A 14909-nucleotide genomic window follows, 5' to 3' on the forward strand; every position below is an offset into this window, starting at 1 on the left:
AAAGCGGGTGTGGGACCTAATCAGCCAGGGTTTCGGGTGAGCTCATTGTGAAACCTGGCCCCACCCTATCATGTGATTTCCTGAGGTCAGATGGCCCAGGATGTGAGTGGCCGTTAATGCGTCTGGGGAGGGAACTCAAAACTGGATTATAGATGGCAGACAGTTGGTGTCGTAAACCACCGCCTCTGTTCAAAGATGGTCACTCACAGTGGACATAGATGGCCTCTTTCACTCCTCTTTCAAACCATCTGTCCTTTCTGTCCAATATGTGAACATTGGCATCCTCGAAAGAGTGACCTTTATCCTTAAGATGCAGGTGGACTGCTGAGTCTTGTCCTGTGGAGGTGGCTCTTCTATGTTGTGCCATGCGCTTGTGAAGTGGCTGTTTGGTCTCTCCGATGTAGAGGTCTGGGCATTCCTCACTGCACTGTACAGCATACACCACGTTGTTCAGTCTGTGTTTTGGAGTTTTGTCTTTCGGGTGAACCAGTTTGTGTCTGAGTGTGTTGCTGGGTCTAAAGTACACTGGGATGTCGTGCTTGGAGAAAACTCTCCTGAGTTTCTCTGATACACCGGCTACATAGGGGATGACAATGTTGTTGCGTCTGTCTTTCTTATCCTCCCTCGCTGGTGTCTGATCTTCTTTTCTGTGCCTCTTTGCTGACTTTATGAACGCCCAGTTAGGATAACCACATGTTTTCAGTGCTTCCTTTACATGTGTGTGTTCCTTCTTTTTCCCTTCAGGCTTAGAGGGAACAAGTTCTGCCCGGTGGTGTAGGGTCCTAATTACTCCAAGTTTGTGTTCCAGAGGGTGATGGGAGTCAAAGAGGAGGTACTGGTCCGTGTGTGTGGGCTTCCGGTAAACTTCAATGTTGAGGTTGCCATTCTCTTCAATGTGCACAGCGCAGTCCAGGAAAGGCAAACAGTTATCCTTAGTGTCTTCCCTGGTGAACTTGATGTTTTTATCCACGCCGTTAATGTGCGCAGTGAAGGATTCCACTTCTTGTGTCTTGATTTTGACCCAGGTGTCGTCTACATATCTGTACCAGCCAGAGAGTACCCAGCCACTGGTACAGATATGTAGATATCTGTACTCTGAGACCCGAAAGACAAAACTCCAAAACACAGACTGAACAACGTGGTGTATGCTGTACAGTGCAGTGAGGAATGCCCAGACCTCTACATTGGAGAGACCAAACAGCCACTTCACAAGCGCATGGCACAACATAGAAGAGCCACCTCCACAGGACAAGACTCAGCAGTCCACCTGCATCTTAAGGATAAAGGTCACTCTTTCGAGGATGCCAATGTTCACATATTGGACAGAGAGGACAGATGGTTTGAAAGAGGAGTGAAAGAGGCCATCTATGTCCACTGTGAGCGACCATCTTTGAACAGAGGCGGTGGTTTACGACACCAACTGTCTGCCATCTATAATCCAGTTTTGAGTTCCCTCCCCAGACGCCTTAACGCCCACTCACATCCTGGGCCATCTGACCTCAGGAAATCACATGATAGGGTGGGGCCAGGTTTCACAATGAGCTCACCCGAAACCCTGGCTGATTAGGTCCCACACCCGCTTTCACACCTGGGCGCATGTGATTAGAGGATCACCAGGGGGTCCTTTGTCCCTCCTTGGGGGGATACTCCCACTGGGTTTAAATCTGGGACTCTCGGCCATTTGACCTTAGAACTGAAGAAGCTTCTCGGATGAGAGGTGAAACGTCTTCAAGCAACTCAAAGAGGTCCAGACGCTTTTCTTTGCAAACTCCTTTGACTCCACATACTCATAGAAATATATTTTGCAGCAAATCAGGCAAAACTGTCTTACCTTGGGTGGAGTTGTCCTTCTTCTCAATTACTGCAACTTCTTGAAGAAAGAAAGAGAAAACACGGGATCAATGTCTGGTTAATAATCAATGTTTGTCTAACCAAGTCCGCCAGAGCTTATCTTTATATTTTTACATGCTGTAGTGCCACTTTTGGGAGCATTTGAAGTTGCTATACATCAATGCAACTGTTATAGCCCAAATTTTTTATAATATATATGCATTAAACCCATAGTAACTACATAAATTGCAAAAAAAGTGCAATTATTCCCCTCGGTGGATGACGATTGCAGGGATGCTGAGACCCTCCCCGTGAACTAGAAGCAACAAAACAGTAAGTAAAGAGAGGGCGACTCTACACCTGTGCAAGTGTTTTCCAGGCAATAGTGGTGTGGATGCAGGCTCCAGGCGGAGCTAGGAGTTACACAGACTTAACATGAATACCACTGGCTAATGTTTTTTTCCATAACACAGATTTACAGGCCTGGAGCGGAGCTACTACGGGGGAGAAGGCCTGGAATTTTTAAGAGAGAATGTGCAACTTTATTGTGCATCTTTAATTGTGTTGATGTGACGCATGGCAAGGACCATGTGGCAAAAGAGGGCTTTCCGGGGTAGTTTTCATTATTAAATTGCAGGTACCATGACGTGAGTGGTATGGAAGGAGAGACTGAGGTGCAGATGCCCAGGTGAGAAGGCTTCAAGAGAACCAGTGAGAAGCAAGGACCATTTCCAGCACAGCTGACAACCCAGAGAGGAGTTAAGGCAGAGGGCTGTACGACTTGGCTTCCTAGAGATTGTCATGAGGAGATTTTGAACAACAGCAAAATCCAAAAACAAAGGTGGAAAGTGATCCTACGGTGACGTTGAGGAAGACTACAGGGGTGTACAACGTGTTCTGCCCTTCAACCTACAGCAGGAAAACAGATGTGGCTCACAAAAGGAGCAAGCTTGCATCATAAGAACTTATCGCCCATGGCTCAAAATTGCAGCAGTCTTGTATGTCATGTCTCAACAGGAGAGATGATAACAGCACTAGAACAACATTTTCATACAGTAGGATTCAATCCCTTTTCAAAAAATGTTTGCAGTCACACCTTTCAGGTTATACACATGGACTTTATAGAAGTGTCCAACTGCTATGTCTGGGTCCACATGCCCCTGTCTACACACATTTGGACTCTGGCCATACGGACAATTATGGATATACGACTGAAGGAGACATTTCTGAAGCACTGCAGAACTTAAACCCTCTGCACAAATATGTGTCCACACACGGGGAGGAAACGCACCACAAGGCTGGACCGCTTGGTTGTTGTCTGGACCATGGTGGCATATGAATTTGAAAGTGTTAACTCCTGTTTTTGGACTGTTAACTTTGTTTTGCTTTTTTGAAGGGTGCAATTTGCCGTGTGTTTCAGATCAATGATAAGTAGGATAACTGCTAACACATTTATTAATTATATGCTTCTGCAGCAATATGAGGTGAATGACACGGCAGATGCCTGTGTGTAAGTGATGCCTGCACTGAAAATATCAAGCACAAGTGGTGCATGGATGAAAATGTATTACATAGGAGTGACCAACAAAAATGAAAAACAGGAGGGAAATGTTGGAGTGATTTTGTTAAAAGTTGTCATTGTTGTGCTTAAAATTTGTAAACCTTATCCTAAATTGCATGTAAGATTCTGGTTTCGTCATTTGCTAAGGAATGTTTACTCCCTGCCCTTTATGGGCTTACCTGTGCTTTGTATATGGTGGACCATTAAAGGGGTTAAGTCATATAAGGGGTGAGGGGAGATGACCCTTTTTATCACTGGAGAGGTTGTTAAAACGGTTGTAATCAGGAAGTCATCTACACACACACACACACACACACACACACGCACAGTCACACACACTCACACACACACACACACACACACACACACTCACACAGTGCCTTAGCTTTTACAACACACCATATGGGTTTTACAATGGGGGGTTGGGTAACTGTTTTCGTTCAATAAAAGACTGTGAGGGGAGACTGGAGTTTTGAAGTCGGCTGAGCTCGGCTGAAGAGCTTGTAACTCTGAGACCCGACCAGGCTTCCCTTACGCAAGTAAAAACTGATTGAGCTCTGATTGTCTTACTTTGTTTATGATGAGAAGTCTCTGAGTTAGCGAGGCCTGTGAGTGCAGGCCTAACAGTAAAACTATAAATCAGATTGTTTCCACATACTCATAGAAATATATTTTACAGCGAATCAGGCAAGACTGTCTTACCTTGGTTGGAGTTTTCCTTCTTCTCAATTACTGCAACTTCTTGAAGAAAGAAAGAGAAAACACGGGATCAATGTCTGGTTAATAATCAATGTTTGTCTAACCAAGTCCGCCAGAGCTTATCTTTATATTTTTACATGCTGTAGTGCCACTTTTGGGAGCATTTGAAGTTGCTATACATCAATGCAACTGTTATAGCCCAAATTTTAATAATATCTATGCATTAAACCCATAGTAACTACATAAATTGCAAAAAAAAAGTGCAATTATTCCCCTCGGTGGATGACGATTGCCGGGATGCTGAGACCCTCCCCGTGAACTAGAAGCAACAAAACAGTAAGTAAAGAGAGGGCGACTCTACACCTGTGCGAGTGAAAGCAGTTTTTGGTTGGTTTCCTCGCCAGAAGGAGGTCTGGTTTTTCCCGCCAGAAGAAGGTCTGGGTAATCCGCCATAAGGAGGTGTGGTTTGTCCCACCATGAGGAGGTTTTGTTTCTTTTTGGGGGGTTTTCTTCACTTTAAAATGGGCCCTGGAGAAAGCCACTTATTTGGGACACAATCAAATAGTGAGTCCCTGTATAAAAAGGATTCAGCGAGGTAATCCAGTATAAATTGCTGGCAGTAGAAACTTAATGCGACACGAGAAGCTCTGCTATCAGCAATAATAATAAAAAAATGGGGAACTGACTGGACCGACAAAAGCTTGACCGGCTTGACTGACTTGACACCAATATGCAAGATTGCACCTCTACGCAGAGTTGACAAAAAGGTATATGCATGTATGTTTTTCTTTTTTCCAGGAGCAGGAGGATGACAGAAACCAGAGGAGGGGGAGAGTTTACGTTGACATGAGAGTGTGTGGGCCCTGCAGACTTAACCCTTTAGCTGCTACTTTTCTGTGTTACTGATTTTGACAGGAAGGAAGCTGTTTTACTGGCTGCTTGTTGCTTACGGTTTCACACTGTATTGTTGGGAAAATGTTAAATGTTACAGTGGGGAGAATGTGTATACAATGTGAGACACATACTGCATTAAAATCAGTATCACTCCTTTTACGGCAGCTTGTTGACTACATGATTTACAGCAGCACCTCTGGAATCTGTTGACCCAGGCATGAACTCCAGGATACTCCACTGCTAATCTTTTGTTTCTCTCTAAGAGTCCTTGTGGAGGATTCGGCACAGACACAGACATAAGTGACGATGAAGCAGGATGTACAGTGATTATAGAACAGATTATAGTGTTGGGGTCATTGTGCCCAGCTAAGAATGCTGGGTCTAGAGATGGCTTTTTAAGTAAAGGTTTAAGTACTGCCAGCTTGAAGGCCTGTGGTACATAGACAATTATTAGGATAGGTTGATCATATTTAAGATTGAAGAATTAATTAATGGCAGGACTTCTTTGAGCAGTTTTGTAGGAATGGGGTCTAAAAGACACGTTGATGGTTTGGAGGAATTAATTATTGAAGTGAACTCAGAAAGATCAATTGGAGAAAAACACTCTAAATGAATATGAATGGTACTGAAAGTAGCTGTAGATAATATTACATCTGTGGGATGATTATTGGTAATTCTTTCTGTAATGATAAAATTTTTATTTGTGAAGAAGTTCATGAAGTCATTACTAGTTAACGTTAAAGGGATGGTTGGCTCAACAGTGCTCTGACTTTTTGTCAGCCTGGCTACAGTGCTGAAGAGAAACCTGGGGTAGTTCTTATTTTCTTCAATCAGTGACGAATAGTAAGATGTTCTGGCTTTGCTGAGGGCTTTCTTATAAAGCAGCAAACTATTTGTCCAGGCTAAATGATGATCTTCTAAATTTGTGACACGCCATTTCCTCTCCAGCTTACGGGTTATCTGCTTTAGGCTACGTGTTTGAGAATTATACCACGGAGTCAGGCACTTCTGATTTGAGGCCTTATTTTTCACAGGAGCAGTGTCAATCATAGTGAAGAGGCAAAGTTATTCAGAAGATAATAAAATTAGCCAGATTTCTAGAAATGTGAGCTGCTCAATCCAAAGTGGAATGGATGCCGTCTCTCTTAACAAGACCAGGTTTCCTCCAGAAAGTTTCCCAATTATCTAAGCCCACATCACCTTTTGGGACCAGAGAAAACTACAGATTCCCACATTGTTTTGGAAAATTTTCACACCGATTCAATTTTGATTTTAGTGACCTCCAATTGACCTAACCGGGTTTCATTACTGCCGATTTGAATTATAATTTTACTGAATTGACGTTTACCCTAAGCCAGCAGTTTTAAAATTCCTTCAGTGTTGCCTGATCTGGCCCCTGGTTTGATCCCCAGCGGGTATTTTGTAAAGTGGGGAAAAATGGTTAGGCACATGAACAAGTTGGTGGTGTACCTGGGGCTTCTGTTTAACACTATGCTTTCTCCTCACTGTCACCCAGCCATCCTCTTTCCCTTGCTGCTCGGGGCCTGCCGGGGACAGCTAGTGGTGTCTACACTATCTTCGGCTGCACTGGCTACAGGGGCCTGGGTAGGTACGGGTGTATAAGGGTGCGAAGCCAAGTCTCCAATTCAGTAATCCTGGCCTCCAGTGCTGCAAATATGCTACATTTGTTACAAGTATCACTACTGATAAAGGAGGCCGGGGAGTAACTAAAGAGCTGACACAATGAACAAGAAAGTGCAAGAGGGCCAGGTGAAGAGGCCATGCTACTGGCAAGTCGGCTACAAGCTAAGCTAAGCAAGCGAAACAGTAGAGACACAGTGAGTGAATACTTTGGCATAAATTAAGGAGTGAGTACACAGAGAGTGTGCTTCAGATGAAGCACATCATAGATTAAACTATGAAAAAAGAAGTTATGTAAAAGTTTTTAATTGAATTGCTACGTAGATAAGCTACTCAAACACACCACTGTGTGTTGGAACAAGAAGAGGAAGTGATACTCTACCTCAGAGAGAGCGAACACCAAGTGACGAGGGGTATATTTATATATAATATTATATTAGGGAAATTTTCCTATACATATTTTTGACCTGGGGGTAGAATTGTTTGTGAACTGGAAAGAGGAAATGCTTATGAACTTGCAAATTACAACATGATGCATTTAAGGTAACCCTTTTTAATTTTAATTTAAGAAGAAAATTTGTTCCACCGTGTGATGGCCGAACCTGTTCCTTTTTGTGGAGATAATTTCTCCTGCCTTAAGGAAAATACCTTCACATGGAACAGAAGAGGCTGGAGTGCAGAGAAACTGGTAGAGATGCAGTTATACAGTCTACCTGGGCCCCACAAACTTTCAGCTAAAGAGAATAAATAATTTAAATTGCTGCACATTTTGCAGACTAACAGTTTAAGATTATTTAACAAATTAAATATATCGTTTTATAACATTAAATGTAAAGTGTCAAATTGAAGTCTTTCTAAAGTTATTTAATTATATTTATATTATGAAAAGCAGATTTTTGACATTTTAAGTTTTTCCCTTTTTCAGATAAAATAAACACACACAAAACAAAAGCAAACAACAAGAACACAAAGCTGGAAAACCCACCAGATTGACCAAAATACACTCCCACACAATAGAAATTCCTCTATTCCTCGCTGACTCCAAATCTCTCAATATAAATATCAGTGGTTTGCTATCTGTCACCATCAATTCACCCACTGTGTGGGACGGAGAGATTTCGCAGGTCTTTCTTCCCCACTGCTGTCAGACTCCACAACAAAGACTTTTGCAGCTGATCAAACCCACAAACCCACACATGTGCAATAAGACTGCTCTATGTGCAATTCTTCTTCTGACGAAGTTGTATTTTTGTATTTTCCTACTCAGTTGTATATAGTATTGTATTTCTATTTTAGTCTATTGTATATATTATTCTATTCTTTTTTATTCTATTGTATATATTATTCTATTCTATTTTATTCTATTGTATATAGTATTTTATTGTATTTTATTGTATTTTATTGCATTCCAGTGTTTTCAAATTTCTGCTACATAACTTTGCACTTTTGCTGCAACAAAACAAATTTCCCACCTGTGGGACTAATAAAGGCCATCTTATCTTATCTTATCTTATCTTATCTTATCTTAAGACACTCCACAAATCCCACGAATGATTTGCTTTCTTATACAGGGAGTGCAGAATTATTAGGCAAGTTGTATTTTTGAGGAACAATCTTATTATTGAACAACAACCATGTGCTCAATGAACCCAAAAAACTCATTAATATCAAAGCTGAATGTTTTTGGAAGTAGTTTTTAGTTTGTTTTTAGTTTTAGCTATTTTAGGGGGATATCTGTGTGTGCAGGTGACTATCACTGTGCATAATTATTAGGCAACTTAACAAAAACCAAATATATACCCATTTCAATTATTTATTTTTACCAGTGAAACCAATATAACATCTCCACATTCACAAATATACATTTCTGACATTCAAAAACAAAACAAAAACAAATCAGCGACCAATATAGCCACCTTTCTTTGCAAGGACACTCAAAAGCCTGCCATCCATGGATTCTGTCAGTGTTTGGATCTGTTCACCATCAACATTGCGTTGTTAGGATCCCTGGGTCATCGACCCAGTGGGTTATGTTTTGGTTCTTTGAGTTTGTTATTTCATTATATTCTTGTTTTGCTTTTTGGGTTTTTGGATTATTCTTAGTTTAGGTTCTCTGGGTGGGTTCTGTTAGAGTTTTAGTGTTCTGGTTTTCTGTCTGTGATTCTGAGTTGCTGTCTCCCCTGATTGCTGTATCCCCACGTCCAGTCAGTGTCTGTGTCTGCCCTGGTCCCACGTCTTTGTTCCCTTTGTTATTATGCCTGCCTGTGAGTCTGTGTTATGTTTCCTGTTTTACTTTGAAAGTCCATGTCTCATGTTAGTGTATCTGGTTTTGCTCTCCTTGTCTCGTTAGTCCTGATTTGCCCCAGCTGTGTTTCCCTCCTGTTGCCCATTCCCTGATTGCTCCCTCTGTGTATTTAAGCCCTGTGTTTTCCTGTGCTCTCTGTCGCGATCTACCGTTTACTTAGCTGTGTGTTCTGTTAATCCTCTGGTTTAAGTTTATTTTGATTTTTTCCAGTCATGTTATGTTACCCCTTTCTGAGTTCAGTATTAAAGCTGTTTTGAGTTCACCTTTGGTCTCCGGAGTCTGCACCTTGGGTCCTATTCCTGTCTGCACACAGCCTGCACCTAACATGTGTGCAGCAGCAACCACAGCCTCCCAGACACTGTTCAGAGAGGTGTACTGTTTTCCCTCCTTGTAAATCTCACATTTGTTGATGGACCACAGGTTCTCAATGGGGTTCAGATCAGGTGAACAAGGAGGCCATGTCATTAGTTTTTCTTCTTTTATACCCTTTCTTGCCAGCCACGCTGTGGAGTACTTCGACGCGTGTGATGGAGCATTTTCCTGCATGAAAATCATGTTTTTCTTGAAGGATGCAGACTTCTTCCTGTACCACTGCTTGAAGAAGGTGTCTTCCAGAAACTGGCAGTAGGACTGGGAGTTGAGCTTGACTCCATCCTCAACCCGAAAAGGCCCCACAAGCTCATCTTTGATGATACCAGCCCAAACCAGTACTCCACCTCCACCTTGCTGGCGTCTGAGTGGGACTGGAGCTCTCTGCCCTTTACCAATCCGGCCACGGGCCCATCCATCTGGCAAATCAAGACTCACTCTCATTTCATCAGTCCATAAAACCTTAGAAAAATCAGTCTTGAGATATTTCTTGGCCCAGTCTTTACGTTTCAGCTTGTGTGTCTTGTTCAGTGGTGGTCGTCTTTCAGCCTTTCTTACCTTGGCCATGTCTCTGAGTATTGCACACCTTGTGCTTTTGGGCACTCCAGTGATGTTGCAGCTCTGAAATATGGCCAAACTGGTGGCAAGTGGCATCTTGGCAGCTGCACGCTTGACTTTTCTCAGTTCATGGGCAGTTATTTTGCGCCTTGGTTTTTCCACACGCTTCTTGCCACCCTGTTGACTATTTCGAATGAAACGCTTGATTGTTCAATGATCACGCTTCAGAAGATTTGCATTTTTAAGACTGCTGCATCCCTCTGCAAGATATCTCACTATTTTTGACTTTTCTGAGCCTGTCAAGTCCTTCTTTTGACCCATTTTGCCAAAGGAAAGGAAGTTGCCTAATAATTATGCACACCTGATATAGGGTGTTGATGTCATTAGACCACACCCCTTCTCATTACAGAGATGCACATCACCTAATATGCTTAATTGGTAGTGGGCTTTCGAGCCTATACAGCTTGGAGTGAGACAACATGCATGAAGAGGATGATGTGGACAAAATACTCATTTGCCTAATAATTCTGCACTCCCTGTAAACCATTGAATAAGATACCGAAGCAGTTAGGTTCTAAAGGAAGCTTCGGACGTCACTGATCATGTGACTCTGGCCAAACGAAACAAGCTTCGACACAGTGCTTCTGAAGCAGCATGTTGATTTTTTTGACACACGCACCGGAGCGTCAGCTTCAAGCGGGCCATCACTACAAAATGTGAAAAAGTTCAAGGGGGACGAATACTTTTGCAAGCCACTGTATGCTTTCAATTGTGTAATTTAAATTATCTAGGTAGCTCTATTTTGGAAATTCAGTTAACGCTAGAAATGTGTGTGGAGGTTTGTACGTGCTTTGGAGTTTGTACGTGCTTTTTGGAGTTTGTATGTCCTTTGTCTCTAGGGGCCACCGTATATATTTATATATAAACATATATAAATAAAACCACTTTTTTTTACATCAGTAATTCCTTTTGTGCATAATTTTATATTGTTGTTAATAATTAATTAATTAAAGCAACAAAACAACCTGAAGAGCCGGTTGGGAGCCGAAAGAGCCGGCTCTTTTTAGTGAGCCGAGCCGAAAGAGCCGGTTCTCTATTAAGAGACGGAAATCCCATCACTAGTTGATGCACTTTAGTTGTTTTGAGATTTCACAATTAGAAGGAATGTGTAACTTTGACTGTTTTTTTCTGACATATGGTAGGTAGAAGCTGGCCGAATTGAAGATGGTAATTCTTTTTTTTCATGCATGAGTCACCTTGACAGCTCAAACTGTCTGAAGTAGGTTCATTTATTTTACATTTTCTTCTTAACTTTAAGTCTTAACTTAAAGCTAAGAAAAAAGTTACAGTTTTTACATTTTAACAGATGAAGAGATTTAATTATGATGAATACTACCAAAAGAATTATAAATTCGTTTCAGTTCTATTTGTATGGTGCCAATCACAGTTGCCTCAAGGATCTTTAAATTTTAAGGTAAAGCTCCTACAATAACACTGAGAAAATGTTCTTGTTCACACATTTCCCCTGTGTAAATTTCCTTGCACTTCTTCCATAAATCTTAACTTGCTTTGTAATGCCAAAGCAGGTTTTGCATTAGAGAATCTGGTCCAAAGTGTTTAATGCAAAACTCATTCAGCTTAATTCTTATTTTGGCCCTGTGATCTCAATCCTGCAGTTTGGGAATCACAACTAAAAAATACAACTGTAGCCAGATAAAAGGCCTCAGCACACACAACACACTTTTATGCTTTCTTCAACCCTCAGTTCTGAAAAAGATGGCTGCAACACAGTTTTAAAGACATCAAAATCAAAATGTTTCTGTTTCTGCTAGAGGTTCCTATCCACTATGACCAAGCGCTGTCACCCACAAGGTTTTATGATTCAAGATTTTTATAATATCACCGAAGGGTCTTAACCTTCCAATAGGAAATACCTTGAGGTGACTGTTGTTCTGATTTGAGATTAATAACTTTAAACAATAATATATATGCATTTTTCTTCTTATATGATTCATAGTGTCAAACAACATACTTCGAATCATATGTTTTTTTAGAAGTCAATAAAACGCATTAAAGTTTATCAACCAATGTGTCCAAACATTTGCATCAGCACTCAAATTAAAAAAACAACAACAGCAACAACAATTCAGATTTTCCAGCAGACACAATATGTACAACTATAAATCAGATTACTTCCACACAATCATGTAAATATATTTTACAGCTAATCAGGCAAGACTGTCTTACCTTGGTTGGAGTTTTCCTTCTTCCAATTTACTGCAAGTTCTTGAAGAAAGAAAAAGAAAACACAGGATCAATGTCTGGTTAACAATCAATGTTTGGTTAATAATCAATGTTTAATAGCAACATTTCATTTGTGGATCAATGATAGGTGGCGTCTGAGGTTTGATTTCAGGCTGTCCTCCACCTTCTGCTGTTGTGGTGATATCCAGCTCCATCTTATCTGCTCCTCATCTTTACAAAGGGTTCACATGGAAGAAAAGAACACACATTATGAGGTTCTATAGAGATATGACAGTGAAACACGATGTACTTGTAGAAGAAAAGGTCCAGAAATGTCTGTTTGGTGGATTATGGCCCTACCTATTCTCCCTGGCAATAAATCTTATATAAATGAAAACTCTGTTTATTGCTTGTTTTGGCCTGAGCGCTGGATGTGAGAAGAAAGATCCTGTGAAGAAAGACTACGGTTTTTGTAGGAGGGGACCCTGTTAACTTGCATAAGGTTTTGGGGATAGAGGGGAGAGCATAGGAAGCTATCCTAGGGGGTTAGGAGCATTGTGAGTTTGGACGAAGACGGAGGATTTTTGCAGGGAGATGCCTGTTAACTTGCCTAAGGCTTAGCGGGGAGAAGGTGTGAGCTTATCCTAGGGTTTTTTTTCGGGATCATGTGAGTTTGTGACTCGGACTTTGATTCTGAATTTCCTAGTTCGGATTGAACAAACGTAAATAAAATGTAATAAAGTTTTCCGTCCTATAACTCTCGCGATCCTCACTGTTACAAAAGCAAAATTTTTACAATATATACTTTTCATGACACATATATATATACATTTATAAATATAAATGATATGGAAAAGTCAAAAATATAAATGATATGGGGGGTAATATCCTTCTGACAGCTTTTGAACTCCGACTGCCACCAATTAATGTGTGTGTATGCATTTCCTAAATCAGAAGCAGGTGTTAAACCGGTAAAACAGAATGAACAGGTTTGTGCAGGTACACTCAAATTCCCCATCTAGCTTATTGGTGGTATGAGATGAAAAGTGTCAACATTTAGTATTAAAACTGCCATACAGTTATACTAATGGGTGTTGTGGGGCCTGTTAGAATTTACTTTTTTATCTTTGATATGTATAGCTCATTATTTTATGTTTCCCAATAACCTTATAATATTTTATTAGACATTTATGCCTTTAACTGCACAAATCTATATTTATAGAATAGAGTGTTGAAAGTAGACATATAACAAAAAACCTAGACACAAACAGAGCATGAGAGATCACTATCGCTCTCGTTCTCTTTAACTGTTTAATAAATTGAAGAAAATAGATACTGTCAGGTTTTTTTTTGTCTTCTCTCTTAAAAAAATCATGACATGACACCTTTTGGTGAGGACATTTTGCGGCCCTCTAAAGAGCTAATCAGTAACATAATAGCTTTAAATCAACAGATCTCTGCAGATAGAAATGATCTGACAGCATGCATGTTCCTATACAGCCAGTACAGCAGTTTATGGTGAGGACAGAAAGATTTACCTGCAGCCTTCAGAAGCTATGCTCTTCTACTTTTGACGTTTCCTGAACACTGATCTTCTTCTGTTCAAAGTCACTCAAAGTGTCTCCTTATATAAGAAAACCCGACTCCACCCCCACACACGTCTACCACGTGATTTACAGTAAATCCTGTACTTCTCAGCAGCACTGTTTACTTTCACTTTCAGTGTGTGTGTGTGTGTGAGTGAGAGTATGTGTGAGTGTACATGTGTTTGTTGAGTGTGGAGGTTCTCTCCCCATGCTTCACCCACAGTCCAAACATGTGTAGTTGGTGGGGTGATTCTGAATCCCATCTCCACAGAGACTGTGTCAGCTCCCAAACAGACAAAAAGCAAACTAAAAAAGGAAACAAACAACTTAAACATAACAAATCACAAAGAAAGAACAATACAGTATCCACATCTGAACCAAAGAGTAAAACAGTGAAATGTGGATTATTAAATATTATGTCTCTCTCCTCCAGGTTTCTGTTAGTACATGACTTAATAATTTATCAACAAATTGATTTACTCTGCCTTACAGAAACCTGGTTGCAGCAGGATGATTATGTTAGGTTAAATGAATCAACACCCCCGAGTCATTCTAACTACCAGAAACCTCGAAGCACAGACCGAGGGGGCGGTGTGGCAGCAATTTTTCACCGCAGCCTATCAATAAACCAAAGACCCAGACATACTTTTCATTCATTGTCCACCCTAGCTGTTAAACTCACAAAAAAAGTCTTATTCATTGTCATCTATCCTCCACCTGGGCCTTACACAGAGTTTCTCTCTGATTTCTCAGACTTTTTATCTGATTTAGTGCTCAGCTCAGATAAAATAATTATTGTGGGTGATTTTAACATCCATGTAGATGCTAAAAGTGACAGCCTCAACAAAGCATTTAATCTGTTATTAGACTCAATTGGCTTCTCTCAAAATGTAAAAGAACCCACCCACCACTTTAATCACACTCTAGATCTTGTTTTAACATATGGCATAGAAACGGAACATTTAAAAGTGACTCCTGAAAACCCTCTGCTGTCTGATCATTTCCTGATAACATTTACATTTACAATAATTGATTACACAGCAGTGGAGAGTAGACTTTATCACAGTAGACGTCTTTCTGAAAGCACTGTAACTAAGTTTAACATTATAATCCACCCACTGTTATCACCTCAATGCCCTGTACCAACATAGAGCAGAGCAGCTATCTGAACACTACTCCAACAGAGGTCGATCATCTTGTTAATAATTTTACCTCCTCACTA

The 14909-nt window shown here is 40.7% G+C and overlaps 1 protein-coding gene across 1 annotated transcript in view; it reads right to left on the reverse strand.

Moving 5' to 3' along the window:
* Nucleotides 1-13694, reverse strand: part of LOC134622792 (uncharacterized) — a 39620-nt gene extending 25926 nt beyond the window's left edge. The window contains exons 1-5 of the mRNA XM_063468136.2: nucleotides 13640-13694; nucleotides 12286-12332; nucleotides 12105-12143; nucleotides 4094-4132; nucleotides 1832-1870 (exon numbers count right to left, since the gene is read on the reverse strand). Coding sequence (XP_063324206.2) covers nucleotides 1832-1870; nucleotides 4094-4132; nucleotides 12105-12143; nucleotides 12286-12316 — 148 coding nt within the window. The 5' untranslated portion in view covers nucleotides 12317-12332; nucleotides 13640-13694. The remainder of the gene's footprint in view (nucleotides 1-1831; nucleotides 1871-4093; nucleotides 4133-12104; nucleotides 12144-12285; nucleotides 12333-13639) is intronic.
* Nucleotides 13695-14909: the final 1215 nt, after the last annotated feature.

The sequence above is a fragment of the Pelmatolapia mariae genome, linkage group LG3_W (genome assembly GCF_036321145.2).
Source record: "Pelmatolapia mariae isolate MD_Pm_ZW linkage group LG3_W, Pm_UMD_F_2, whole genome shotgun sequence".
Taxonomy (NCBI): Eukaryota; Metazoa; Chordata; class Actinopteri; order Cichliformes; family Cichlidae; genus Pelmatolapia; species Pelmatolapia mariae.